The 27,227-nt window shown below is 45.7% G+C and overlaps 1 protein-coding gene and 1 long non-coding RNA gene across 2 annotated transcripts in view; one reads left to right on the plus strand and one right to left on the minus strand.

Annotated features, from left to right (window-relative positions):
• LOC113565815 overlaps positions 1–27,227 on the minus strand; it is a 178,048-nt gene that overhangs the window by 24,204 nt on the left and 126,617 nt on the right. The window lies entirely within an intron of this gene.
• The window catches only part of LOC6593362, a 38,800-nt gene that overhangs the window by 4,694 nt on the left and 6,879 nt on the right, over positions 1–27,227 (plus strand). Inside the window, 7 exon segments of the mRNA XM_026989025.1 lie at positions 12,168–12,372; positions 15,222–15,327; positions 19,185–19,416; positions 19,484–19,631; positions 23,808–23,987; positions 25,762–25,901; positions 26,091–26,298. Coding sequence (XP_026844826.1) covers positions 12,189–12,372; positions 15,222–15,327; positions 19,185–19,416; positions 19,484–19,631; positions 23,808–23,987; positions 25,762–25,901; positions 26,091–26,298 — 1,198 coding nt within the window. The 5' untranslated portion in view covers positions 12,168–12,188.

The following is a 27,227-nucleotide window of genomic DNA, read 5'->3' on the forward strand; positions in this document are numbered from 1 at the left end:
GAAACATATTAAATTTGTTGCATGCCCCTCGCAGAACGAAAATGAATCGTCGCCGTCGCCGCCGCCACCGCTGCATTGACGACTTCCCGCATTCGCCTGTCGTTTGTCTGATCTACAGACGAGGCGGCATTCAAGCAAGTCGCTTCGGCTTTCAGCCAGAAATTAGTGGACTTCGAGGCATCATCGCTGGCATTTTTACGCATCACAAGACAATGGGGCATCATTAGCCCCGATCTGACGCTCTGCCGCTCTGCCGCTGCAATGGGCTCAGGGTCGGAGCCAAGCCCCCAGGCGGAGGCCCACAAGCCGCCCTGCCCATCGAATCCATCATGAAATGCGGGAAGATTTTGTTTTTTCTTTTTGTTTCTGTATAAAATTTGGTTTGGTAATTAAGTTCTAGGTTGCCAATAGACGGGGGTGTGTGCCACATATGCACTTCCCCGTCCCCCGTCCCCCGTTAATCATTAATCAAAGGTCCCCTCCGCTCCACTCCTCTGGTGCTTCGCCGCTGACAAAGTTCTGTCATACATGCAATGTAATCCTTCAGCAGTCAACACGTTCTTCTCGATAGCCAGATACGGCTAAAAATGTGTTCCATTTAGTCACCCCCCTGCCCATGCCCATGCCCCGGAGCGATCCCTGGGGCATGCCACACACAAACACACACACGCCACGCCACGCCAGGTGTCGAAAATGTTTGGGAATAAAACTTGTCATCCGCTGGGGAGTCCACTCTAAAGAGGTTTCACTGCTGGAAGGAGGGGGGTTTTTTCCTGCCAGAAAGAGGCTTGCCATTGCCATCCAAATGGACAACATGTTTGCGTAATTAGAGCATCTGATGCTCTGGACGGGCTGTTGTTTTTTTAGAGAGAAAGACAGAGAGACAGGGTTAAGTGCCGAGTGTTGTGAGAGAGTTGAAAAGGGTTTAGAGAGGAAACGAGCTGGAAAATGGGTTTTGTAGGGGAAAAGTGGAAGAACCACTCAATAAATGTAGTTAGGGAAGGTACAAGATACTCCCGGAAAGTAAAAGATACATTCAAAAATGATTTTGCTTCAGAGAAGATGCGGAAATGCTACTCTAATGAATATAAACCCCTAATATTCCATTCCCTGATACAATTCTCATAATTTCAGTTTTCAAGTCGAAAAAGTATCTTTAGATACTTCCTGAAATGTCTTTGAATGAAACAGAGGCTGAAATCCTATTATTCTGCATTGTAATTTATGTAAAACCCTCCAAAAATATTCACCAAAAGTTTTCCAGTATCAAAACCGAATACTGCTACGCGAAGATTTAGTTTTTAGTTACCAAAAGTATCTTTAGATACAGCCAGCAATAATTTAGCTACAAAAATTGCCAAGAAAGGTCCTCTAATGTATCTCAACTGATAATATAATGTTTTCTGATAGTTCCGATAGATAAATCGATGGTTCTTCTTCGAATTTCACTAGTTTGTGGTTACAGATAGTATCTTTGAATATTTCTAGCACTAAAAGAGGCTTGAAAGATTTTCTATTGAATCGAAATTCATAATCAATATTTTCTGATAGTTTTTTATGGTAAAAAGATGCTTCTTCTTCGAATTTCGATAATTTGTAGTTGTTAAAAGTATCTTTAAATACTTCTAGGTATCTTTTTTGTATCTTCTTTGCCCCATAGTTTTTCCCCATCAAAAACTTCTCAATCCCCCCGTTAATCCCCTCTCAATCAGAACTCTGTTTAACCCGAACTTCAATCCGTCGCCGTCCCCGTCCCCGTAAATGACTTTGGCAACTCATTCGTTTAATGTCCATTATTCTCCATTGAAGTCTCGGTTTAAGCCCGAAGCTAATAAAAAGCTTTTGTGGACTTCCTGCAACAGCAGCAGCAGTGGGGCAGGGGCAGGGGCTGGGGCACAAACAGCAGCAGCAGCAGCCCAAAAAAAGACAAGCGTTTTATGACCACAAAACCCGCAAAGCGCAGCCGAAAACGAAACTTTTTTGGTTTTGGTTTCGTTTTGTTTTCATCAGAGCCGCGCGCCGGCTGTTCCGGGTGCCATTAAAAGAACCGCTCCACCAAATGGGGCAAGCGTACATATGACACAATTGTCTGTCTCTTTGCCTGTTTGTCTGTTTGTTTGTTGCGTTGCAAGTACGAGTACCAGCAGAACAAGCATGCATTTCAATAAGCAAGAAAAAATGACGCACACGTGCAACATTGTGGCAAGAGAGTCTCTCTAGGTATTCTTGCAACGGCGAGTACTATTATTAACTGTAATTTGTGATTGATGGTAATCATTTGCTCAAGAAACGAGAAGAAAGATACAAACAAACAAATGAGGAAATCTGAAAAGTCTCTGAAGAGTCTCCTCCTTTCACCTGCAGATACTTCACGGATCCTCCTTTTGGGGTCTCGTCTCGTCGCGTCTCTGTCTTTGTTGTTTCTTTCACTTACAGTGCGCGTCATAAAAATTAATCAAGCGTTGCTAATTTGTCTGCTGCTGCCATAAAAACAATGAACCCGCGACGCAGCTGCGAATGCAACCTCTCTCGACCTCTCCAGCCCTTTTTTATGCCCAAAAATCGATAGAGAGAGAGAGAGTTTGAGTCCCACACATCATGTGATGTGATGCGATGTCCTGGGCCGCTACGCTCCGTTGATCGGCCTAACGACTGTCCTGTCTGTCGCGGACGACTCCCCCCTCTGCCATCCGTGGACTCCCCCTCCACTCTTTTGTGTGTGCCGCTGCTGCCTTCCTGTCAATCAGCGCTTTGTTGTTGCCCCGAGTTGTGGCAGCCACTTACTACCGCCTCTGCCTCATTGTCAATGTCGCTGGGCTGTCATCCGCCTGCCTCCCTTCGCCTGCTGTTTTTTTTTTTGGAAAATATTTTTACATATTTTGTTGGAGACGAAGAAGAAGCCCAGCCACTCGGCTCGCTTATAATTCATAAAAATTCCAGGACAGAGAGGCCCACACACGATGGATTGTGGATTGTGGATTGTGGCTGCCACATGGACGATGACAAACCACAGACAAAGCGGGCAACAGGATGCTCCTGCTTTCCGTGTGTACAAGTTCTTTCAATTGACGTTGCAGATGAGTGGCCAGGCAGGAGGCAGGAGGCATGAGGCAGGCAGGAGGCAGGAGGCAGGCAGGAGGTGATGAGGGAGGAGATCCACTTTGATGCCCCACAAAGCCCCTGGGGGATCTCCTTTCAACTTCTTTCTTTTTTTGGAGTCGCGTTTCGCTTTGAGATTTATTTTCATTTTTTGGGGAATTTTTGAATTTGTTATAAGAAGAGTTTTTAGGGAAAAATATTCAGATTTATTCTTGTGTGGTTTAAGGAGATTTATTTTGATATATTTTACCATTTAAAGCCGTTTACGCTTGAGTATAATAACTTGTTGATAGATTGAAGGTCTTTTTCCGAGTTAAATAATCAAATTTCAATGAATTTCTTATTAAAGATTTCCCCCACTTCCTGTTTTCCAGAGAATCTTTCATGTATTTATGGAAACTCGACTCCAACAATACTTTTCCGATTATACCCATGTATAATCGAGATTTTGTTTGGAATATCGTTCAGTTTTCAGTTCCATTTCCGCTGTACCGATTCCGCTTGGAACGTCTTTGGACCCCCCTTTCTCTCTCGCTCTTTGAACTCTTTTCCTGCTTCCTATCTATCCCTTACATTCCCTTGCGTTATGTACCTTAGTAAAATGGCTATATGTGCATTGCTTTGAATGACGTTTTTTTTCAACACGTGTTTTCTTGATTTATTTTATATTTTTATTTGGGTAGCTGTTAATAAGTACAAAACAAAAAGGCATAAAGAAATTCAATATCAATTTTTTTAATAACAAAAAAAAATAATTGTACATTTTTCACATAGAAAATGGGTATAACAGCAAAAAATATTTTGTATGAAAAAAATTTCCAAGGAACAAGTTTATGGGAATATGTACTCTTTTAATAATTAATGGAGTTAAACTTATGCTCCTGAAGCTTTTGCAGCCCACTGTGCATTGAGTTCAGAAAGTTTTTTAGTGTTGTTATTTCTATCCTGTTCCATTTTGCAACTATCGCTTGTTTTAATTGCTTCAATGTATCGTTCTGCCTTGTACAGGCATAGACTTTTGCTGCAAGGATTCCCCACAGATCCTCAATTGGATTTAAGTCCGGACTCATTGAAGCCCACTTAATCAACGGTTTATTGTGGGTCTCAAAATAGTCCATTGAGGCCCGGGAAACATGAATTGGCGCATTATCCTGCTGAAATGTCTATTGATCACCATGGAAATGCTCAGCAAATGAAAAAGGTTCACTATCTATCAATTCTATCTATGCTTGAGCATTCATCCGGCCGGATATTAAACATATTGGAGACCTCCCTTTAGCACTAAAGGCAGCCCATATCATTAGCGATCCATCACCATGGTTTGGCTTGTAGCAAGTTGCCCGTGGATGACGCGGGTCTCTCCAATATTTATGATGGACATCTGAACCGTGTAAACTCATTTTTTTTTCATCACTAAAAATGAAATTTTCTAATTCGGGGTCCCAGAACTTGTGTTTTTCAAAAATGACATGCGCGCATCATTATGACGTTTAGTTTAGAGGAGTTTGCCCACTTTCTTTTGATATGTCAGGTTAAAATTTTCGTTCAAAATTTGTCTCACACGTTGCCTGGGGATTGTTAACCCGAGTTCTGCCTTGATTTTGTTGCAGCTCATTAGGTCTTCAGTTGCAAACTGCTCCAAGTGCCGTTTTGTCAATTCTATTATGGTTGATACTGGGCCAAGTCGACGATTTATGCGGTAACCGTCTGGATCTATGAACATTTTTGAAATAGTATTTTGATGTCGATACATTAGCGAAGCTATTCGACCAGTTTTTATGCCGGCTAATTTAATTCTCTTGATCCTTCCCTGTTCTTCCTCAGAAAATGATTTACCATGTGGCATTTTTAACTAAAATGGAATTTTTTTTTTTAAATTTGTATTGCTTTGAAGCAATAATGAGTGCTTACGTAAAGAATCAATCAGCTTGTCACTTTTACTGAAAAGATGCTAACACTGCGACTCTCAAAACATGAATAGACATGATTGCACATATATCTATTTTCTACGTAGAGCGCGAGCTTGATCTCTTATCTAAGCTAATGGTACCACAAATGGAGTTCAAAGAAGACGAAAATTTGTCATAACTGAGCACAACAATAAGAGATAAGAACTGCATAGTCAAACCCAACAAGCATCTATTACTTTTTAAGAAAAATTGAAAATAAGTTTTGCACATATAGCCATTTTACTAAGGTATATCATTCTTCCCCCCTTCGACTTGTGGCTGTCAATATCCTTGCGCTTCCCCGTTTCTTCCCACTCCCTGTATGTCTATCGGGACATGTGACGACTGTCATTCTGCCACTTCAGAGGTCGTACCCCCCTCCCCTGCTCTCTCGCACTTTATCCGCTCATATTCGCCGCATTTTGAGCCCTCCTCCACCCCGAGACACACTCGTTAGGCCCGAGAACCCCTTTCTGGAGTCCCCACCACTTATCATGCATAAAAGTCTAGAATTTGCCGCATTCTTTTCACAAAAAACTCGACTAATTTGATCCCCAGGCGCTGCTTGAGCCTGTCCCCAGGACTCGGAATTCTCCTCCTCTGCTGCCCCCACCCTGCCCCCCCCCCCCTGCTTTCCACTCCAGTGCCTCGCTGTGATTTCCTCAGCTTACCAAAGCGTGAAACATTTTTTCGCAACCTTGCGACCTCACACGCCTCCCTCATTCCCCCTCTCCGTCCTCTCCCTCGCCCACATAGAAATTCAATATTGCTTCTCTATGTCTATGCTAATGAATGGCTCGCCAAGGAGAGACACCAGTGAAAAGCGAGAGAGGAATAGGACTAGGCGAGTGCGGAGGAGTAAAAGGGAAGGAGAGTGGCAGAGAGCGGTAGCAGCAGGGTCTTCTCTTCAGCGCTTCTTTTATTTATTTTTCCGGCTTCCTGTTTGCGAGCTTCTGTCTCCTTTTTGGCTTTCAACTGTTTTTGATACCCTACAAAAAAAAAGAGCCTGATGGGTTATTGAAGAAGTTCTTAGAAGAGAGATGGAAAACACAATATTTAAATACATAGGTGTGCAATTCGATCGCAGCAGGTCGCAAAGGCCGTTGGTTCTCTTCTCTCTTCTCTCTTGATTACAAGCTTTGCTTCTCGCCCGCAAAAAAGAAACTCCCGCAATTCCTTGTCCACTCTCCCAACAACAACAACAACAACAATGCGCTGCACTTGGCAGAAGCTGCGACTGAAGCTAGCGCTTGCTGTCTCGGGCCTCAAGCTGAGACCGAAGCTCTTTCGCGCTCTCTCGCCACCCACGCTCTCGGCAAAGACACGACCGAGCATGACCGAAGATCAAGCACTAACCAACGGCACCTAGATTTGGCTGCGTAGATTATTTGCTTTTGCTTTTGTTTTTAATTGCTTGAACTCCGTCGGTGAGAAAGAGAGGGAGAGACACAGACGCAGAGATCAAAGAGAGTTTAAAAAATACAAACAACGAAGAAAAAGCTCAACAAACAGATGGAAAATGAAGATCTCAATTGAATTTGATCAAATCGAACCAAAAATGTAATGCATTTTTCTCCATAATTTTGCACTTTTGCCGCCTTTTAATTTCCAGCCAAATTCGACCACAATCGGAACCCTATGCCATATTTAATGTATCTTTTGGGTATCCCAAGCTTCGTTCTATTTTTCGCTCACTTTGTGTGTCCTTTTTCGTCCTTCCTTTCCTGTTTTTTTTGCGGTTTGACGCAGCAACTAAAAGTATGCAACACTCTTTTTTTTCGCATGTTGCTTTTTGCATATTTAATGGTTTCCCCCCCCTCCCCCTCGGGCGCCCCATTCGGTCGCAAGGACAGACAAAATGGCGGCACTGCCGTTTTTTCGGGACTGCCTCCCCCACGCTGTGGTTAGGCGTTGATTTGTGGGCGCTTCGTTTGTTTGTTGTTTCCTCCTCGTCTCGTGTCTATTTGTGGCCAGGACCAGGGTCCTTCCCCACTGATGTGACTTTAATGAACTTGGGCGGGGAGGGAGGGGCGGGGAGGGGCGGTCTCCTGTCTAAAATCAATATGTAGAGGCTTTAACTGGCTTTAAGTACTGCCCCCCAGTGGAGACAGCCGGGAGCCACTTTCCCCCACTCCCCCACTTCCACTTTTACCCACTTGAGGACTCTTTCGAGTTTTCTTTTTTTTGTTGACGCTGGCAGACAGACAGTCGAGAGTTTTCCTCCAGAGTTTCCTCGAGGCCTGTCACAAATACTAGACAAACACATCCAGGGCGTAGGGGGGGGGGGGGGTCCTGCTTTTTATGCCACAGACAGTAAAAAGTTGTCAACTGCCGAATGCTATGCAAATTATTTCTACTGAAAGAAGATCCCGAGAGACTTTAAAGAAAGGGAAAAGGAATGCCTGACGCAGTATCGATGATGATTTCTGTTTCCTCTGGATCTCCCATTGTTCCGGGAAAGTCAAGGTCCCTGTCTGTGTCTTGGTCTCCCCTCTTTCATTAGGAAATCTCTGTATCTCTCTCTCTCTCTCTCTCTCTATTGTATTCCATTATCCACGCAACTAAATCCCGTGTTCTTTCAGTTCTTTCTCTTTGTCCTCACGGTGGACACAAGCCATTATTAAATCATCAAAAGTGTTGGCCATCAAATGTGACAATGGAGCAGCAGCAGACAGGGAGGAGCCATCCTTCCACCCACAGATAGTCCTCCCAGAGCTCCTCCTCCTTCTGCTGCTCCTCCTTCTGCTGCTCCTCCTTCTGTTGCTCCTCCTCGTTGGAGTTGTTGCTTCTGTGTTGCCGTTGCCGTTGCCCCTTCCGTTTTTGCCAACACAAAGTTGCCTCTGCAATGATGGGGCTCCTCCTGTCTGGCGTTGTCATTTGATTTGATTACAACTGAGGGGGAAATTCGAGTCGTCACTGTAGCTCTAGAGCTGTACAGCTGTAGAGCTGTAGCTGCAGCTGTCTGTCTGCGGGAGTTGATGGATTATATGACGTTGCCTGTCGACTGTCGACTGTGGGTTTTGCTGCCTGTCGGGAGGGGGCGGTTGGGGCGGTTGGGGGGCACCTACCCGCATGTTCGTTCGGCTTTAAGCCGCTCCAACTCTCTCTCTAACTAACTGCAATCGCAGCCAATTTGTCTAGTAGTTCTCTCTGGTGCTGCCTTCAGCCCTATTTAAATGCTTGGCTTGGCTTGCCTCGGCTGTCTCTGGCTTGATTAGCGCCGCTGAATTGACAGAAATTGTCACTAGAATGAGGAGCCATCCTCCCCCCAGTGCCCCTCCACAATTTGCGTCACTTGTTTTGTGTTGCAGATGTTGCATTTAGGTCTTCCCTTTCCTTCCCTTCCCTTCCCTTCCAGGGTTTGCACTCCATTCCAATCCAAATACGAGAATCCGAATCCGAATCCGAATCCCTAGTTGATGTTGATGTTGATGCCGATGTCGAGCCACGTCAATTGCTTAATTGATCAATTTAATTTGACACTCATTCAAACACTCGACGCGTTGCCCCTGCCACAGCCGCAGTCCCAGCCAGAGGCTGCAACAAGATAAATATCTTTTGCTCCCGATTTTCCACAGCTCGCTTTTGTGTTTCGATTTATGCAAATTGTGTCTCGGATCGCATCGGATCGGATCGGGCCATGTGGCCTCCTATATATATATATATACTAAATGTCTGTTCTGCTTGCTCCAGATTCCCAGATTCCATTGAAAATTCTGTGTGCCTCATCAATTAATCAATTTTGTTGCATGCAGTGGTGGTATTTTTTGTTGTTGTTATTCCTCTTGGATTTTTGAGGTTGTTGTTGTTGTTTTTTCGAGTTAATCAGGAAGTCCGTCCGTCCCCCGCCCCAACCCCGAGACACACAGAGATTTGATGTTTAAATTTTCGAAGCCACGCACTGGCTGCAATTTGTTTTAGTTTTTCGACAGAAAGCGAGCGAGGCAGAGTGAGAGAAAGAGTCCCCAAATTAAGGGGGTCTAAGGGGGGGGAAAGTTCTCTCTAGCGAAGGGTGGAGCATGGGTGGTAGGGTTCTGTGGCCTGCTGTTCCGTGTGTGAATGTGTTGACATTTAAAATGGAAACTTTTTTGATTGATGGCTGCCACTGGATGATGGCGCGTCCACAGCGCCAGTTAGCCACTAAATTGGTCGTTGGATTTGTGGGTTGTGCGACGGATTTTCGAAAGGGGAAAATTAAAGATTTAGATTACATTTAAGGAGTGCGGTTTGATGTGTCAAAGGCGTGGGGGGGAACTAAGCGGCGATGGGAGTACAACAGATACCAAAAATAGCCATAAATAGCGGCTTATCGGTATTTGTATCGAATGTGGAGCACAAATTTCATTGAAACACAAAAGATTTCAGAAAATTTCATCGATTTCAAGTAATTATCCTGTAGCGATACCTCACCGATAACTTATCGAAAATGATGCAGTTATCGGTCATATTTATTTATTTTCCGGGGATTTTCAAAGATAATTTCGATATTTAATCGAGCAAAATTATAATTATCGATTAAAATAATTCCAAAAAAATATGTATGATTTTGTTTTAATTTTTTCATTGTTTTTCTTAATGGAAATATATAATTTATTGTTATCGATAACAGAAACACAAAATCGATCACTTTTAAATGAAAACTGGCTATCAAATCGATCTTTAATCGATTTTCTTCACAGCTATCGATAATTATCGATCACTTGTATAGCATTTCCCATCGATTTTCCAGGGAAAATTCCTCCCAGTGAAAAATGTTTGCCCCACCATTCCATTATTCATGTCTTACCATCCCACAACGCCTGTCCAAATTGCATTCAAGCAACCATTATATCACAATTCTCAATCGTACATAACGTCTTGCGCTTAGGCGCCCAATGATCACTGGCATCGGATCGGAAAATGCACCGAAACTCCGCCCCATGGAGTGCATGCCACGCCGATCCACTCGAGCACTCGAGCATTAGCACTACTCGGCCATTAGGCGATAAATCTCTTTATGACAACCATTAAAAATTGTGGCCGAAGCGGAGATGCTGGAGCTGGGAAGAAATTGCAGCGTCTGGAGGACACGGACGTTTGGCTAATGCCACTCTTTTAGAGGCAATTGAGCGTGTAATTAACTAACTGTACATTTCAATTTATGAAATATTCGCGTACGAAAAATGCAGCCAAACAAACAGAGGAGCCGCGGAAGAGGCAAGTAGAAGTTGCCCCCAAGAAGCAGGCGACCGCAGGCCAAGAGGCGGGGTATCAAAGCATCACCGCCAGGTGCGGCAGCCAGGCAGAGAGGGAGAGAGGCAGAGAGGCATGTGGAACTTGCTACGAGTCCGAGGCGAGTGTCACTATTAATTTAACCTAGATTGTGTGCCAGGTTGCAAGACGAGAGGTGCAGCAGCAAGTTGAAACTATGACAGCCAGCATTTCTCTGGTATTTTCTAATTTGTTGGCTTGCCGTTCGGCCCAGATCCGGAGACCAGTCGATATAGGGCTGCAGTCCCTGGATCCCTGGATCCCTGGACGTTGAGAGATGAGCAATTAAGCGCTGAGTTATTGACAAGACTCTCCTCCTCCCACAGGGGGGGGCGCACACACACACACACACACACACACATGAGAGAACTGTATCCGTATCTGTGCAGTTGAGAAGCAGCAGCTGCGTGACAAATTGCCTCATGACGTAGACAATTTTTTGCATGTCCAGGACATGCCACAGAGAAGGGATTCAAGAACCTGGCCAGAGCCAGAGCCAGAGCCACATTTATTAGATAGGAATCAGGGATACAGGCACACACGAAGTGCCAGTGTGGCATGCATCTTGTAATACGAGTGGTTTCCATTACCCAAGGAAGAGGGGCATCTGGGAAATACAATGGCAAAAATGGAGTGTGCGCCGATCCAATGTGATACGGATGCCACATTCCTTTCCATCTACCCTTTCTATGCCCTCTTGGAGGCGCCTCCTCCACTCCCTCTTTCGCTTCTAATTAGTTTTACTTAAGGGCTGCCTCTGCCACTGCCACTGCCTCTGCCTCTGCCACAGCCTCAACTCATTAAAATTAAAAGACATCAAAAGAAATTTGCAAACTAAACAGAAAACGTAGGAGGGAGGGTCGTCGGGATGATGTCCTTTTTGCCGGCTCACTGGTCGGGTCGGGCCAGAGCCGGGTGTCCTGTGTCCCGTGTCCCGTGTCCTGCGACACTCACGTTCATCATCTGGCGCTACCTTTTGCCCTTTTTTTTTTTGTGCCGCACGCTTTGCATAAACTAAATACATTTCTTGGGGAGGCGGGGAGGGGGAGGTGGAGCCTGCCTGCAGCAGCTTTGGCTCTTAAATTGCTCCAACAGCTGGCGGCAACGGGGGCGATCGGGGAGGCGGGGACCGGGGGGCGGGGAGGGTGTGTGTGTGTGTTCTGGTTTTTCCTTTTCGCCCAGCCAGCGTTAAATTAAAGCGGAAACTGGCTTAGACATCGGTGAATGGGATAACCAGCAGTGGCAGCAACGGCAGCCGGGCCGTGCCGTGCCGGGCCCGTGTGGCACAAGGGGCACGACGCAGGCATAGAGCCAGAGAGCCAGAGAACATGTTTGCTTTTGCCCGCTTTCTATGGCATCTCTTGGCTCTTGCCACATGTCTGACTCTTGGAGCAAAAATTGTTGCAAAATAATGTTAAATGAAAAGCACAAAGTCATCTTCCCAGGCAGAGGGGAGGGGGAGGGAGGGGGTGGGGCATGCTGCCACATTGTGCTGCCTGCTCTCGTCGTCGTCGTCGTCGTCGTCACGCACATTCACTTTGCATTCATTCAAGTCCAAATCGGAGAAGAGCCAAGGAGAAAAGTCAATGGAGACGATGATGGCCAAAAGAGAAGCGATTTTGCTTGGCCATCAATTGAGTTTCCGATTCATTCAGAGCCGAGTGATGCTTTCTAATTGAAGAGACAACAGTCAAAGATTGAGAGATGGCAAGAATGACAACTGACAGATAGACAGGCGGACAGACAGACAGACGGACGGACGGACAGACAGACAGACGGACAGTCAGAAGGTTGAAGGCTAACAGACCGGTTTAAAGGTTAAAATCCATTGAATAATTTCACATTCTTGACTTTTTCGTACCTTTACAGATCTCTCCCCCTCGCAGCAGAATGAAGCATAGCAGCAAAATGTTCTCCCGCCAGTGCCTTTCCCCCGCCAGACCCTCAGCATCCTCAACATCAACCTGCCCCACAGTCAATGCCACCGCCAGAAGATGCCCCTTGGCCCTAATGATTGCCATTGGATGCTGCTGCCTACTGCTCAATACGCCGACCATACAGGCTTTCGAAATCGGTGAGTATTCATGCCATCCATCCACTCGGTTCGCAAAACTCAAAGACAGCCACTCATACGAATCAATCAAAAGATACTCGTATATACCTCTAGAGCCCTCCGATGGGGGTGATTGGGGGTCGTGCACGACTCTCCATTTGTTGGTTAAATTTATTTTAATTGACATTGAAAGCCAATTTTTATGTGGCTCATCATTTTCCAACCGCCAGCGGACAGGCGGCGGCACTGTTGGAGTTCTCCTCTCGCTGGCGCTCGCCATGGGGTGCCTGCCTGGACATGTTGCAGGCATAGCATGCCCCATAAGGAGTCATGGCTGGATGGCCCGTCCCCCATCTACTGCTCCCATCTCCCGCTCATTAATAGGCATATTGACATTTTTATGTCGTCTTTAAAGTGAAAGGAAAAGACAGGAAGGGAACGGAGGGGAAGATGGCAAAGCCTCGCTTCCTTGGAAACAGAAAAGTACACAGTAGTAGCAGTGCCCGAGAGTGGGCTTTAATGAAGCCATAGCGGAGACATGTGGCTTAGGATTATGGCCAATTTCAATGGCCGTGGCATGTCAGCGGTTCATAAATTTCGATATGATATGGTCCGAGAGACGGGGCTTCGGCCTCCTCCTCTGGCGATGGACGGCACAAAAGCCCCATAAGCAGGGGGGGGAGGGATGTTGAATTAGAATGGGCAACACATAAACAGTGGGGCATTCAACTGGAAGAATACTTTGTATGCTAAGAGGGTTCCCGGATTATTGATTTCTGGAGCGAATTCGATTACAAAAATTATACTAGAAATGGCAATAAAATGGCACAAATATAGAGCAAGTTGTGAAAGAAAACTCCAAGGCTTTATTTTCTTTGAAGAAAAGACTTCCTGGAAGTCTTCTTTTCCCTTTGGAAACATCTTTTCTGCCATAATATTTATAGTTAATCAAGCAACACAAATACATAAATACAAATTTATAAACATGGTCCCTTATTCCCTCCCAAAAAAAACCCTAGACTGTTGTTGCCTTTTGCAATATTTGCTCTAGCCGTTCTGTAAAGCAAACACAATCCCTGGGAGAACTCTGGGGCTCCATCGTCTGGCTGCTGTTGTTGTTGTTGTTGTTGTTGGGGCTAGACACATCTCGAAGCGAGTTGAGTTAGCAAAACATGCAACAATTTTCCAAATGAATGCACTTGCAATATGCAGTCAAAAGCCAGAGCCAGAGTCGGAGTCGGAGTCAGAGTCCCACCGTGGAGTATGTGGAGAGCCTTCCACTAGGCGGAGAGTGGCTTCTGACCTCCTGACAACCTGGGCACCGAGACCCAGGCACTTCGTTACACATTAGCATTGCCAGCTATCAAATCCAATCAAGTGCGAATGCTCCAGATGTTGCACTCAAAAATTCACCAGAGATGGGAAATATGTTTGGGAAAATACCATAAAATACTAAAGATTTTTGGGTGAAATAAGAGGAAAGTCATGCCAAAGGGTTAGTCTTTTAATTTCTATCAAAAAAGGCTACAATACACTCAGCAAAATAGATTTTTTATTTTTAAATACGTTTTTTGATTGTTTTCCAAAATACCAAAATAAATAGCCAAATAGTGAACCAAAAATATTTCTTAAATATCAGTAGTTAAATTCTAGCAAAACACAGATTTTTTCCATTAAACACCAAAAATACTAGAATTATTAAAAATACCAAAAAAATACAAAATTAATTAAAATATTATAATTTTGAATAAAAGCTAAAAACTTCGGTATTTAATTTTCATACCAACTAATAAACCAAAATATATTTTATTAAATACCAAACAAAATACCAAGCTTAGTTCATGATCAATTTCTGTTACAAACTTAAATACTCACATAAATACTAGGAAATACAGAGTAAAGAGTGTTAGTTTTTCAAAAAAATACCTAAAATACCAACTCAACCACAAGCTAGATTTCTCTCAACAACCTCCACCTCCACAAGCTCCAATTGGGTTTGGTTGGATGCCTGATTCCATGGCTTCCCCTAAGCCCGCCCCCGGCCACGCTTCAGTACCTCCACCTGCCCCTGATTTGGCCCTCCCCCCACCGCCCACCGCCCCCACCAACCCAATACAGTCCAAGCCCCTGTGCCATGTGTTTATTTATAAACTTCTAAACGAATGCACGCACCTCTGGTGCCTGGTGCCTGGTGCCTGGTGCCTGGTGCCTGATGCTGGGAGGAGATCAAAAGTGGGATTGGTCCATGCGCCCGCTGGGCCGGGGCAACAAAAGTCATGTCAAATCAGTGTTGATTCTGGCGAAAATGTCAGCAGGCGACTGTCAGACGTACTTCGAGAGATGAGCGAGGAGATGGAGGACGGGTCGGCCTCTGGACTACCATATCTTCAAAGGCAGAAGGGAGAAGGCAGCAGGCTGAAGGCAGGATGCCTCACTCACTCACTCGCTCAGTCTCTCTCTGCCAAATGCAATTGGTAGGCAATAAATTAAGTAAAGTAGTTGACGTTCTGCCAGTCCCTGGTCCAGGAGTTGACTTTGGCAATGATTAAGTGCTTGGTTTATTCAAAATGAGTATAGAGATGCATTCATAAGCGAGCAGAGGGCTCCCAGAGATCTGCCTGGGAAAGCGATAGGGCCGCTGGGCGTCTCCATCTCCCAGAACCAAAAGCAAAACCAAAACCAAAAGCAAATGTCAAAAAAGTCAAATTGACGCTTCACTTATTTTGATAGATTCGATGGGCGTTGCTTGCTTCCATCGGGAAGCACTGCATTCTATATTTATATGGGCGATGGCTCCACACAAACATCAGCATTAATTAAAGTGTTTAGTTCTTGTTTAAATTTCAACAAAAATATCTCTCTTGTTTCAGCCACATGCAACGTGCCCCTGGGCATGGAGTCGGGAGCCATAACAGATGCTCAAATCACAGCAAGCTCGGCCCATGACACTGGCTTTGTGGGTCCTCAACATGCAAGGTAAGTCTCGCTCCCACCAGCCAAAGAGAAAGAGTTTCCTGATTGGAGAAGGTTCAGCGAGGTTAGAGAGGTTGTTCGGGTTAAGGGAAAATAAATGCTGAGAACTGAAGTCAAAGCTACAGAAAATCCTAGAGTTTGGGCCATAGAAAGTGGTCTCGGGTGTAAAGATTGATTTAATCCAAAAAAGAGCACTCGTAATGAATGGATATACGCTGTAAAAGTGTATAATAATACTAATGGTTGATGGTTTTGGTTAAATAATTCTGAAATATCGGCCAAGCCCTACCCTAGATTTTTTGTACAAATGTCATTTGATCTTAATGATTTTTGGTATTTAGGTAGGTAATACTCCTATATGTGATTCCACAACGTTTCAGTTTGGTAAATTTAAAGCTAAAGCCACCACAATATTTTCTGTTAATAAATACCAACCCAAAAATCGGTTTCGGAACCCCTTTTGAAGCAAAAAACCCGCTCCTGTCAGCATCTTGATATGTGCTAAAGATCTGCTTTGTAGATTCCACCGCTTGGGCATCGCCCCCTCCCTCTAGCTGCGGCTTCCAGCTCATTATCCGTTTAACCCAAAGCTGCCCCACGACGGCGGGGCGGCGTGGCGGCGGGGCGGTGGGGCGGCTTATCTACAATGGCTGCCGCTTCTCTCTCGAGCGTGTTCATTTAATTGCTAATTTTATAGACAACTTCATTAGAGGTCCGATAAGACGGGAGTCAATAAAATCGAAAACTTTCCCCCCCACCGCACCCCACCCCTCCGAGGAGGGGGGAAATTTATGTTATGACACAAACAGTTGGATCATCAACAAATACCAGAAACAAAAGGCAAACAAATCGGTGGATGTGTATGCCTACTTATTTTGCATATCTTTCGAGCAGTGTAGAAAATATTTGGTATAGGGCTAGCGCCTTTTAAGCCCGATAAAAGATCTTCCGTGGAGGGGAGGGCAGGGGAGGGGAGTGGAGCTCTGGCAACCGTTTAATGGTTTTGACAGTCGAATGATGATGATGATGATATCTTTGACTGAAGAAAGAGGAGACGAGCAGCAGAGAGCTAATTAAATGCACAAAAACTGGTATTTTTCCCCCAGTCAAAGTTTAGTTTTATTTGATTTTCTTTCTGGCTTTTGTTTTGGGATTTTCTGGGGGGGCAGGAAGTACGCAATATCGCCCCTTTTTCGGCCCCGTAATTAGTGTAAAATATCAGACATGTCAATTTCGCCGCCATTGATTTACGGGGCAGAAATCAAAACCTGAAAGATGCATTTTATTTTCGCTTTGCTTTGGTTTGTAATAATTTCTGAGGCTGTCAGAGTTTATGGACATGCAGCACTTAAAAAACACTCAAGTACAGAGCCACAAATCGACAGAACGACAGAGTAGAAGGTGGATAGAGGGAGGGAGGGGGCAGGGGGGACAGAGGGAGGCATCATTAACCCTTTATGGCAGTGTGGGGCACTAAAGTAAGGCCACAAAAACGACGCGTGATGAGCACGTTGCAGATAAACAAAATACATTTTACTGTCTGTCTGTCTGTCGGTCGAGATTAACTGGAATTTGTACTAAAAAGAACTTGGTGGAACTCGCTGGAACTTGCTGCAAAGACAAAAGGCAGGAGGCGGCAGCATCATCAAAAAAAAATTGAAGGGGATCGGGCCCAAGATGCGGGCCCACAGAAAGAAGTCTCTTTTTGCTTTTCACCTGGCTAAAAAGAGAGGCGGGTTTGTCTTCGTGGATCTGGATGGGTCTGTCTCTCAGTCTGTCTGACTGTCTCTTCGAATGAATGCCGCTGATGCCGCTGCTGGTCTCTGTGTGTCTGCTGCAAAGTGGATTCTACAGATTGACAGGCAATGTGTGGCGTGGCCTGGTGGTTGCCCCACAGAGACAGAGAGAGAGAGAGGTTAAGTGACTCAAGAGTTAATGGTTAGCGGCAGGGTTTTAGGCATTAAATCAAGTCTTCTCTGCTCTTCGCTTATTTAAGGCCAACTAATTAAAGATACTTCCACGAGTAATGCAGTGGAAGTTTTCCTTCACTCTGTTGTTCCCTTAACCACACACAGAGAGGGAGGGAGGGAGGGAGGGTGGATGACGAGGCGCCACAGAAAACTACTCTTGAGGAAACTTTCTTTTGTCTTTCCCTCCACGGTCCTTCCGCCCGACTCCCCCTGCCGACTCTTCAGACTGAGAGTCCAATCAGGCGAACTGCAATTTGCTTAGACCTCCCCTCCCCCCCCTTCGCCGAAAAAGTTGCCGGGGAGAAGGCTAACCAGGAAAGTTCAAAAGTGCAGGCAGCATTATAATTTGTGTGGAGCTGGCTGCCGTGCACTTACCTCCAACCAAAAGAGAGACAGAGAGAGAGAGCAGCAAAGGAAAAACTACTCCATGAAGTAATTCATTACGGGAGAGGCAGAGAGAGAGAGAGAGAGAGAGAGAGAGTCTGCTATCCCTAGGGATAGCCCAGGAGATGGCAACGGGGAGGCGGAGGAAGCTATTGAATTACAAAGATTAGTTTAATGACAGTTGGCGCTGTTTGATTTTCATTACCCCGCCTGGCCCGCCTGGCCCGCCCAGCCTCTGGCCCGCCATTGGCCCATTAAATTTACAAGCTTTTACATATTACAGAAGAAGCTCCCCCTGATTAGATGCCCACATTCCCTGCCATGAGGCAGCAGTTAGCCAGACCGACCATGACGATGGCTATGGCTATGGCTATGGCCAGCAGATTGTTAACTTGGGCAATAACAATAATTAAAGTCAAGTTGAAATGCACATAACCGAGGATATTAGCATTTTAAATGATGTTCCTGCCGTGCCGTGCCGTCCGCCACGAGCCTGGAGGATATTTGCTACCAGCAGCAGTTTTATGAAGATTAAATGGACCTTTTTTTTTGCTACTCCTCCGTCTCCTCCGTCTCCCTGTTCGCCCCCATTCATCTTTGATCCGTGCACTTGAGAATAATCGCAGTTTGGCCAGGAAAGAGTGTAAGATACTCGAGTATCTTCGGCATAAAGTGCGCAAAGAAATGGCCAAAGATTTAACCCCCTGCCGCTTCAATAATGTCTCAATCCAGTTGGCGGAAGTCTCTCTAACTAATTGCTCTCTTCACCGGCCTGCACACATGCCAGGGACATGAAAATTAATAACTAAAAAACCACCAGGAGAGAGAAGGAAAAAACATTAAAAACATACACCGTAGATATTGGCAAAAGCCATTCGATTCGATTCAATAACCCGCTGGCAGGGGGCAGCGACCAAATGAAGCAATTTGTGACGACAGGAGGAGGCCTGCCAGAAGCCAGAAGACCAGGCCTAGAGAGCGGCCCATGAATAATGGCCAGGCATTAAGGCAGCAGCCCGGCAGCAGACCCCAAAATGCAATCAAGCATGTAAAACTTAATTGAAATATAAACCAAAAAAGAGCGTACGAGTGGTTAACATATCAATGCGGCTGCCAGCTAGAAATTGATTAAAGTTTAGGCCTAGGACAGGGTCTGGGAGGGGGACGGAGACGGGGACTGGGACGGGGACTGCGACTGGGATATAACTTAAATTAATCCTTAATTACATAGACAACATCCTCCTCCTTCTGTGTGTGTGCCACAAACAGCTTAACGAACGCAGACGAGCTGCCAGACAGCAGCACCATGCCCCATGCCCCATGCCGTGTGGTGCCCCAACGCTTAATGTCAATTAATTTATAAGCAAAAAATTTCCCTACTCCCCGCCCCGCCCACCAAAAGACTGTCGGGCAACTGGTTTTTCGCGAAGCAAAGCTACCGTAAAAGTGGAGCCTAATTAATAAAGTCTTCTCTTCTCTTCTCTTCTCTTCTCGTTTCCGCCGCAGACTGAAAACCGATAATAATGGCGGTGCCTGGTGCCCCAAGCACATGGTATCGAATGCGCTCAAGGAGTATCTGCAGGTCGATCTGCTGCAGACGCATGTGATAACCGCTGTACGCACCCAGGGGAGATTCGGCAAGGGCCAGGGCCAGGAGTACACCGAGGCCTATGTCCTCGAGTACTGGCGGCCGGGCTTTGACAAATGGCAGCGCTGGAAGAACTCCCAGGGCAAGGAGGTAAGTGAATCGAGCCCGTCCTATCCGCTGCATAGCCCCTACAGGTTTTCCTTCTCTCTCTCCACAGATTCTGCCCGGCAACATCAACACCTACAGCGAGGTGGAGAACGCCCTGCAGCCCATAATATTCGCCTCAAAGATACGCATCTATCCGTACGGCCAGTACGATCGGACTGTCTGTCTGCGTGCCGAGATCGTCGGCTGTCCCTGGGAAGGTGAGTCGTTCGAGTGCGATAAAAGTACGACATGAGCAATGATAGTGCGGAGAGGCTAACAGAGTTTTAGTGTCGGCCGCTAATTTATCAACCGAAGGAGAGGCTTTGAGGCCCCTGCCATGGCCAAAAGCGGCTTAAGTGTTCGCTCTCCCCGTCTGTCTGTTTGTCGCGAAATTAGCATGGCATTGCCCCAAGAGATACAGATAGATGCCTCCGTGTAAGCCGCCGTATGGCAGGCCTCCGCGGTACTCTAAATAGCTGAAATTCAAGGCATACTATTCTCAAGAACCAAACATAGAGATATTTCCCTGAAAATTACAGAAGCAAACCCGCACTTTAGCTGGAATTTCCAGCAGATAATCCCAGCCAGACTGCGCCTATATTTAGACGAACCCTCGCACTTTTTTTTGTTCCTTTTCAACGGCCATGTGTACTTGAAAAATATCGCGTGCAGACATTGGGAAAACAAACCCGACCAAAATCGAAATCCCAGACGACGACAAGTCCAAAAAGGCAGCAAAAAAAAACGGCAGCAAAAACCTGGTCTTGTCGATGTTTGCACGCAATTGTCAAGTAGTGCACGGAGCCGCGAGTCCACACAGAAACAAGTCTGGACAAACAAATTTTTCTATAATTTCCAGGGGGGCCAGAGGGGCACAGATGGGCACAGAGGGGCGCAGAGGGGCAGAGAGGCAGAGCGGCAGAGTGCCAGAGGAGTGGAGCTCCAGAGCCTAATGACAATTTGTACGCGGACTCGGGTATCCCTTGGGAAAAGGCGCGGAAGTTGAAAATTATTCTGTAAATTAACGCAGCGCTTTCCAAGCGGGTTGGGGGGAGGGGGGAGGGGCGGAGTGCCCTCGCCGATAAGTGGCGCCGCCGTTTTGGGCTCAAAAACTATGCATACGCCCACTTCGACGGTGGTGGCATGAGGCTTTGAGGTTTCCAGACATGCAACCCGCTCCTGACCGACCGTTCCACACACACACACACACACACACACACACACACACACATTTTGCGGCCATGTCATTTGATTTGCTTGCCCCACGGGGCACAGGGCACGAGGGGAGGCACATTTCATATGCAAATTAAACAAGATAAGATGGGGAAATGGGTCCGCAAACAGAGAACAGAAAACACTAAAGTGGAGCCCTAGCGCAGGGGAATACTAGACTGCGGAATGGGTGGGGGGGCGGGGGGTCTAGACAAGTGCCAGACCTTTGTTGGGGTGGGGTTCAACATATTTCCTTCCTTTATATCTGTGTCGATTTCATTTCGATTTAATATGCCCAAAGATGGATCATAATTGTTTATAAATTGTGGCCATAAATTCGTTGGTAGCCGCATTTCAAAATGCAAATCGATACGAACCGCGCCGCGCCGCACCCACGGACAGGAGGCCGCACCCAGAGCTGCGCCTGGAAGCGCCACAAAAATCCACAAAAAACAAATGTTAGATCGCCCCTCCAGGTCGGTCGGTCGGTCGGTCACGTCATGGCCCACGGGCCCAACGGCCCAGAGATTATCTCTAAACTTTGATTTCCCAAAAAGCGACACTAAACACAAATTTGTTACAAAGCTTAGCCCTTCGGATCCCATCCGAATGAAATTGGAATCAGAATTTGTTATTGGAAATGGGAATGGGAATTGGAATTGGAACTGGAACTGGAACTGGAACTGGGCTTGAAGTGCATTATAAATGCAACAACTGATTAGCGTTAAGCCGGGGATTTATGGGGACCACCGCCACTCCACTCCAGTCCACTCCACCCATTCATGGCTATATAATTTATGGATCTTTTAAAGGGCATTGCGGCCTGAGGTTTGTTGAGGTGCTGTTGAAACCTGAAGCTCACTGAAGAAGTTGCTTGGGTTTGGGTTTGGGTCTGGTGCTTAAAAGCGGTGTGACGCAGCGACAAGTGGGTGTAGTCAGAGATTATGGTAGCTCTCCTCGAGTGGGAGAAGAGTTTTCCAAGAGTGGGAAAGACTTGTACTAGATTACTGATTAAAATATAATCAAACCCTAATCAAAATCTCTAAAAATTTCAGTTTAAGTAGAAAAAAACTTATGCTGTGCGAAATACTAAACTGATTTTGCTGAATTTTGGCGGATAGATAGATCATAGCTAGTTATTTACACAAACCAAGTTTCATTGGCATATCTTGAAAATTGTAGACACCACAACTTTTTTTGTTATTCAGACACTAATAAAAATAATGCTCCGATTATAAAGATCTTTGGTATATAAGCATATAATGGCTTTCCGTAAATATTCAGCAAGTTTGAGCTTAATATTTTGAAGATTGTAGACCCTACAACAGACAGAAAATATATGAAAAATATAGTTCCGGTTTTTACTCGTAAAAGTTGTAGTTCTGCAAACAAATTACCTTTAAATTTCACTTTGTGAAATACCAAAAGAGCTCTGCCTAAAGGGGTCTTCAGCTCTTTTCCCCTTTTTGCTCCCCCTCCCCCCTGCCTCTGTATCTCCACCATCTCTTCAGTTCACTGAAAGAGACCACTCATCCATCCATCTTATATCCTCAATTTGACTCATCAACGTTGTCGCTGTAGTCGTTGTAGTTGTCGTTTTGGATTGCGTGACGGGTGCCCCCAAAAAAAAACCAACAACAACAACAAAAGGAGGGAAAAATTACATTTTATATATTGCAGTTTCAGTGGAGACGCCCCCGCCATTTGCCATTTGCCATCTTCCACGCACTTAAACAAGGACTCCTTGTTCCTTACTTTTTTTTTTGCTCATTTTTTCGGCAGTATTATCCTCCCTGTTAGCCCCCCCGCCAACAATCTGCTGCTGCTGCCACGACACGCAAATAAGAATCGCATGCAAGCACGCGAATAACAAGGCAGACAGACAGACAGGCAGGGAGGAGGGAGGAGGTCTGAGGGAGTGGGTAGCCCCAAAACAGAGGAGGAGCAGGAGAAGCACTTGGCTCCCCTCATATGTGGCTGGTGGACGGTGGACATTGCTGAAACGAGCGTCGCCTTAAATGTCTTTGCAGTTAATTAAATACACAATTTTCTGTATGCCTCATGGCGTGTCCCAGTGTCCCTGTGTCCCAGTGTCCCTGTGTCCTTCTGTTTAATTCTTGTAATTAAACGTATGCCTTGAATAATAATTAATATTTTCCACACACTCGTACGGTGATCGATAACTGTCATTTCCTACCTGAACGAACAGACAACAACATCATCATCATTATCTACGGCTATAATTATGTGTAATTATGTGATTTTTGGTAATTATTGGAAAATTCCTTGCCTGCCCCCCACGTGCCTGGATTGTGTAAATAGAAATCCTAGGGAAATTAGTTAAACGTACCCCCCCATTATCCTTCCTATAATTACACCGAGTACACCCTGGCCGGGCAACCCCTAACGACTGGCTCCCTTTTTCCATACAAAATGTGTATTGTTTTTGTTTTCGGGGTGGGAGGGGGATGTGAAAGTGCACTCCATGGACGTAATTAGTGTCAGGTGTTTGTTCTTTACCCAACCCACACACAGACACGGATTGTGGGTGGGTGGTATATCCTTGAAAACACTTTTTGTTTTTGGGTCTGTGCCGCAGACTCGAACATGACTCAGTGCCTTTTGGCTCCGCTTCGAACATTTGACTTTGACATTGAAAAACTATCCCCCGAAAATCCCCAAACCATTGCGGAGGGGTGGTGTGGGGTGGGGGAAACCCACTCTGAAAATTTTGTGCTAAAAATAAACCACAAAAACCAAATGGCAGACAGGGTAGAGAGCGCAGTAGAGTGGCCACAAAACGAAATTATGTTTCAAAAGTAACTCAATATCCTGCTCCCTCTCTCTCTCTCCCTCTCTCTGTTGGAAAGTTTCGCCTTGGCTCAGGGGAGAAATACAAGAAAAACTTAAAATTTTACCGCAGTTTAAAAACCATCCCCCTGCCCCTCAAACAGGGGGGCGAGGGGGGGGCTGCCACATATTGTCAGTCGTTTGTCTGCATCACGTGACACGGAACGCGACGTGACATGACGTGTGTGCATGTGTTCCTCCCCTCTCTCCCTCCACCCCTCTCTTCAGTTCTCATGTTACGCTATTTCTGGGGTTTTTGGTATCCATTCCACGAATCGCTTTTGGTATTTAAAATTTCCCTTCTTTCCTTCTTTTCCGTATTCCTTTCGCAGAGGGCATCGTCTCGTACAGCATTCCGAAGGGCGTGCAGCGCGGCATGGAGGTGGATCTCTCCGACAAGACATACGATGGCAATGAGCAGGGCGATCGGTATGTGGACGGTCTGGGCCAGTTGGTGGACGGACAGAAGGGCAAGGATAACTTCCGCACGGATATACACGGCTTTGGAAAGGGTAAGTGGAAGATGGAAATATCCAATATTTTAAGGTACTATTTATTGTGGGTATTCGTAGAATACTCTTATCTTTTTGGCAAGTAAATACTTCAAACATAGGTCTCCCATTCAATATTCTCCCATATTATTGATTACTCCGAAAAGATCTCTTCTTTGGGGGGGTTCTCCAAAGATTGTTGGACAGAAATCCCTCCGTAACGATCCACTCTTCCTTGGAAGTTCATTATCTAAATTCTTATCCCATTTTGAAGACCCCAAAACCCTGCTATAATCGTAGATCCCCTCCTAAAAGATACACAATTTATATTTTCCCTTTCTAGATTTCCTGCAGCTTCCTGCAAGGCAAAACTTTTGCGATGCCTAAAAGGTTTCCCCTCCCCCCCTCCTCCCTGAAATCCAGTAACTTTCTGAAGCTTCCCCTCCCCCCGCCGGCCTACATAAAGATTTATGGCAATAGAAAAAACTGATTAACATCAAATAATTACAAAAGTTGCACCGACGGAAAAAGCATAAGGCAAGGTCTCGACGGGCGCGCCGCCCCCCAGATCCTGAAAGCTCACTTCATTGAACAGCAAAAAGGGGGCAAGGGGCAAAGGGGAATGGGGGTTCAGTCTAGCAGGGCAAACTTTTGGCTTTTCGCAAATAATTTGCCTGCCGCCACACCACAACAAAACACACAATAAACGAGAAATAAATAATACCCGGGTAGCCGTAAGTTTTTCGGACTGCGACTAGTATTTGCCGGAAAAACTTGCACGGATATCCAATCCTCCACCGACTAGCTGTAAAAATGTAAACATTATGCATATTTGATAATTTATGGCAACACTGGCATTCATTTCCGCCCCCCCCACCCCCGGCGGCGGCTACCCGAGGAATTTTCGCAATTCGCCGCAAGTTTATTTTTTGCCATTTCGCACATTTTCAGTGCCGGCCCCTGCCCCTGCCCCTGCCACAGTTTTGGCAAATGGCCAATAATCGAAAATTATTGAAAACTTTTTACGCCAGGAATAAAACTTTCGGTCAGACAATTAGACATGCAGTCGCTGTGCACCGGAAGCGCCCTCCCCACCCCCCCACCACCCGGCGGAACGGAGTTCGAGTCTCGCTTGGAATCCGAGACATCGTCGAGACAGTGTGGCCGCCCATTAAATGGGAGTTCGCATTGCATCATGACAAAAGTTTTGCCTTCCTTATTTTTTTCGGCGGCTATTTGCTCCTCTTTTATTGTTATTTTTGTTGCTGCTGATTTGCATTGTAAGTGGAAATCAATACGAGCATTTGGTGGGGGGGTGGGGGAAGGGGGGTTTGCCCTCCACTTGCATATTGATTGCCTCCTGTTTGTCGTAGAATTTCTGGTTCCAGCTACCATTCGTAGTGCCAGTTAATATTGCCTGACCCCCTCTCTAAGCCCCCCCCCACGTAGGTGGGCCTCCACCACTGAAATTAGGGCCATGCAAACAAAAGGCACCACCGGCAGCCCCTCTAGTGGTATCCACAAAACAATGGCTTAAATGTCGCATTGGCCATAATTTCTAGTTATTTCCCCCCCCCCCCCAACCACTCACCAACCCCCCTGCTAGACCTTCGTGAGCATTTATTTGCTTTTGTTGGGGGGCAGAAAACTTCACCCCCCAAAAGCTTAAATAGCTTTACATGTCAGTTCTTTTGGGGTTTGGTCTATTGATTTTTCTCCTCCCCCACCCCCTCCCTTGGCCCACCATTTCATATGGTTTTCTGATGGTTTTTTATTCGTTGTTTTTTCCGTACAGGTTATGAATGGATTGGCTGGCGGAATGATACGCCCGGTCTGATGGGCAAACCGGTTGAAATTGTCTTTGAATTCGATACGGTACGCAATTTCAGTGCCATCGTCCTGCATACGAACAATATGTTCACCAAGGATGTTCAGGTGAGTCCAACAACAAAAAGGGAGTGCTAACCCCTTTCGAAAAGAGAGGGGAAGGCTTTTAAGTGATTTTATTGTGCGGTTCAGTAATCAAAAGAACGGATTATATTCATCGATTTAGCCCGCTTTAAAATAAAAGTATACCCCTTCCTCTATGGCATTCTTTAACCCTTCTTAACTCTCCTTTTGTAGGTCTTTGTTCATGCCAAAGTCTTCTTTAGCATCGGCGGACGTTACTTCTCCGGCGAGCCCGTACAGTTCTCGTACATGCCCGATACCATAATGGATCATGCCAGGGATGTCACCATTAAGCTCCATCATCGTGTGGGCAAATATTTGAAAATCAATTTGTACTTTGCCGTCAAATGGATAATGCTATCGGAGATCAGTTTTATATCTGGTGAGTACACTCGAACACTCCAAAACTCGTACGTGCTTGCAAGTGAATGAAAATGAATAAAAATTGCCAGAAAATTGCCGAGAAAGAGCGGGAGAAGGACCTGAATCTGAATCTGAATGCATTTTTCAGCTTCATTTCACTTTCGAGTGGTGGTGGAAAATGTAGGAAAATGTTGGAAAATGTAGGAAAATTCAATGCATTACACTTAACAGAGAGGGGATAAAACATTTTTCCAACATTTTGGCCAGCAACAATGGTCGGCAGAGGGGCAGGCTGGCAGGGCAGGAGAGATAAGCAAAAGCATAGAAAAGAAAATCCCTCTCAATGGAGAGACCTTTCCCTCCTTGGCTTAGGGGTAGGAATCCACCCTCTCTCTGCCACCGGGAGGGTGCCAGTGCCTTTTGGCATGTCCTGATTAAATTGTACCAAGTGCAAGGCTCATGTTTAGCATCGGAAACTGCAACCCTCTGCACAAATTGCTTTGATCCTCGGCTTGGCAGCGGTCACTGAACCAGAGATCATTTATATTCATTCCAGAGTTCGGGGGTTTTCTCCCTCCCCGACCCCCAATCGAAGCGTAAATCTAGGGAAATCCCACACCCTTGGCCAGGCAGGCAGGCAGCAGTAGGTGTGAAAAGCGGACTAGGGCATAGATTTCCATGGATCCATGGACTGATTTGATTGATGAGTCAAATAGAGCGTGCCGCATGAATAGGGGATTTCCCGTGTGCTGCATATTACTATTTTTCCGGCCAGATGGTTTTACGGGATTTAGGGGGGTTGGTGTTTTCATAGCGAAAAGGAAGTCGGCCCATAAATCGAATGCTAGTGAGATTTTTATAGTTCAATTAGGAATAAAGAGATTGAAAACAGGAACACAAGCAGAAGGCCTGCTCTACCTGAGTAGGAGCTTCAATGGGAAAGCGATT

The sequence above is a fragment of the Drosophila persimilis genome, unplaced genomic scaffold (assembly GCF_003286085.1).
Source record: "Drosophila persimilis strain 14011-0111.01,24,50 unplaced genomic scaffold, DperRS2 tig00000191-arrow-pilon, whole genome shotgun sequence".
NCBI lineage: Eukaryota > Metazoa > Arthropoda > Insecta > Diptera > Drosophilidae > Drosophila > Drosophila persimilis.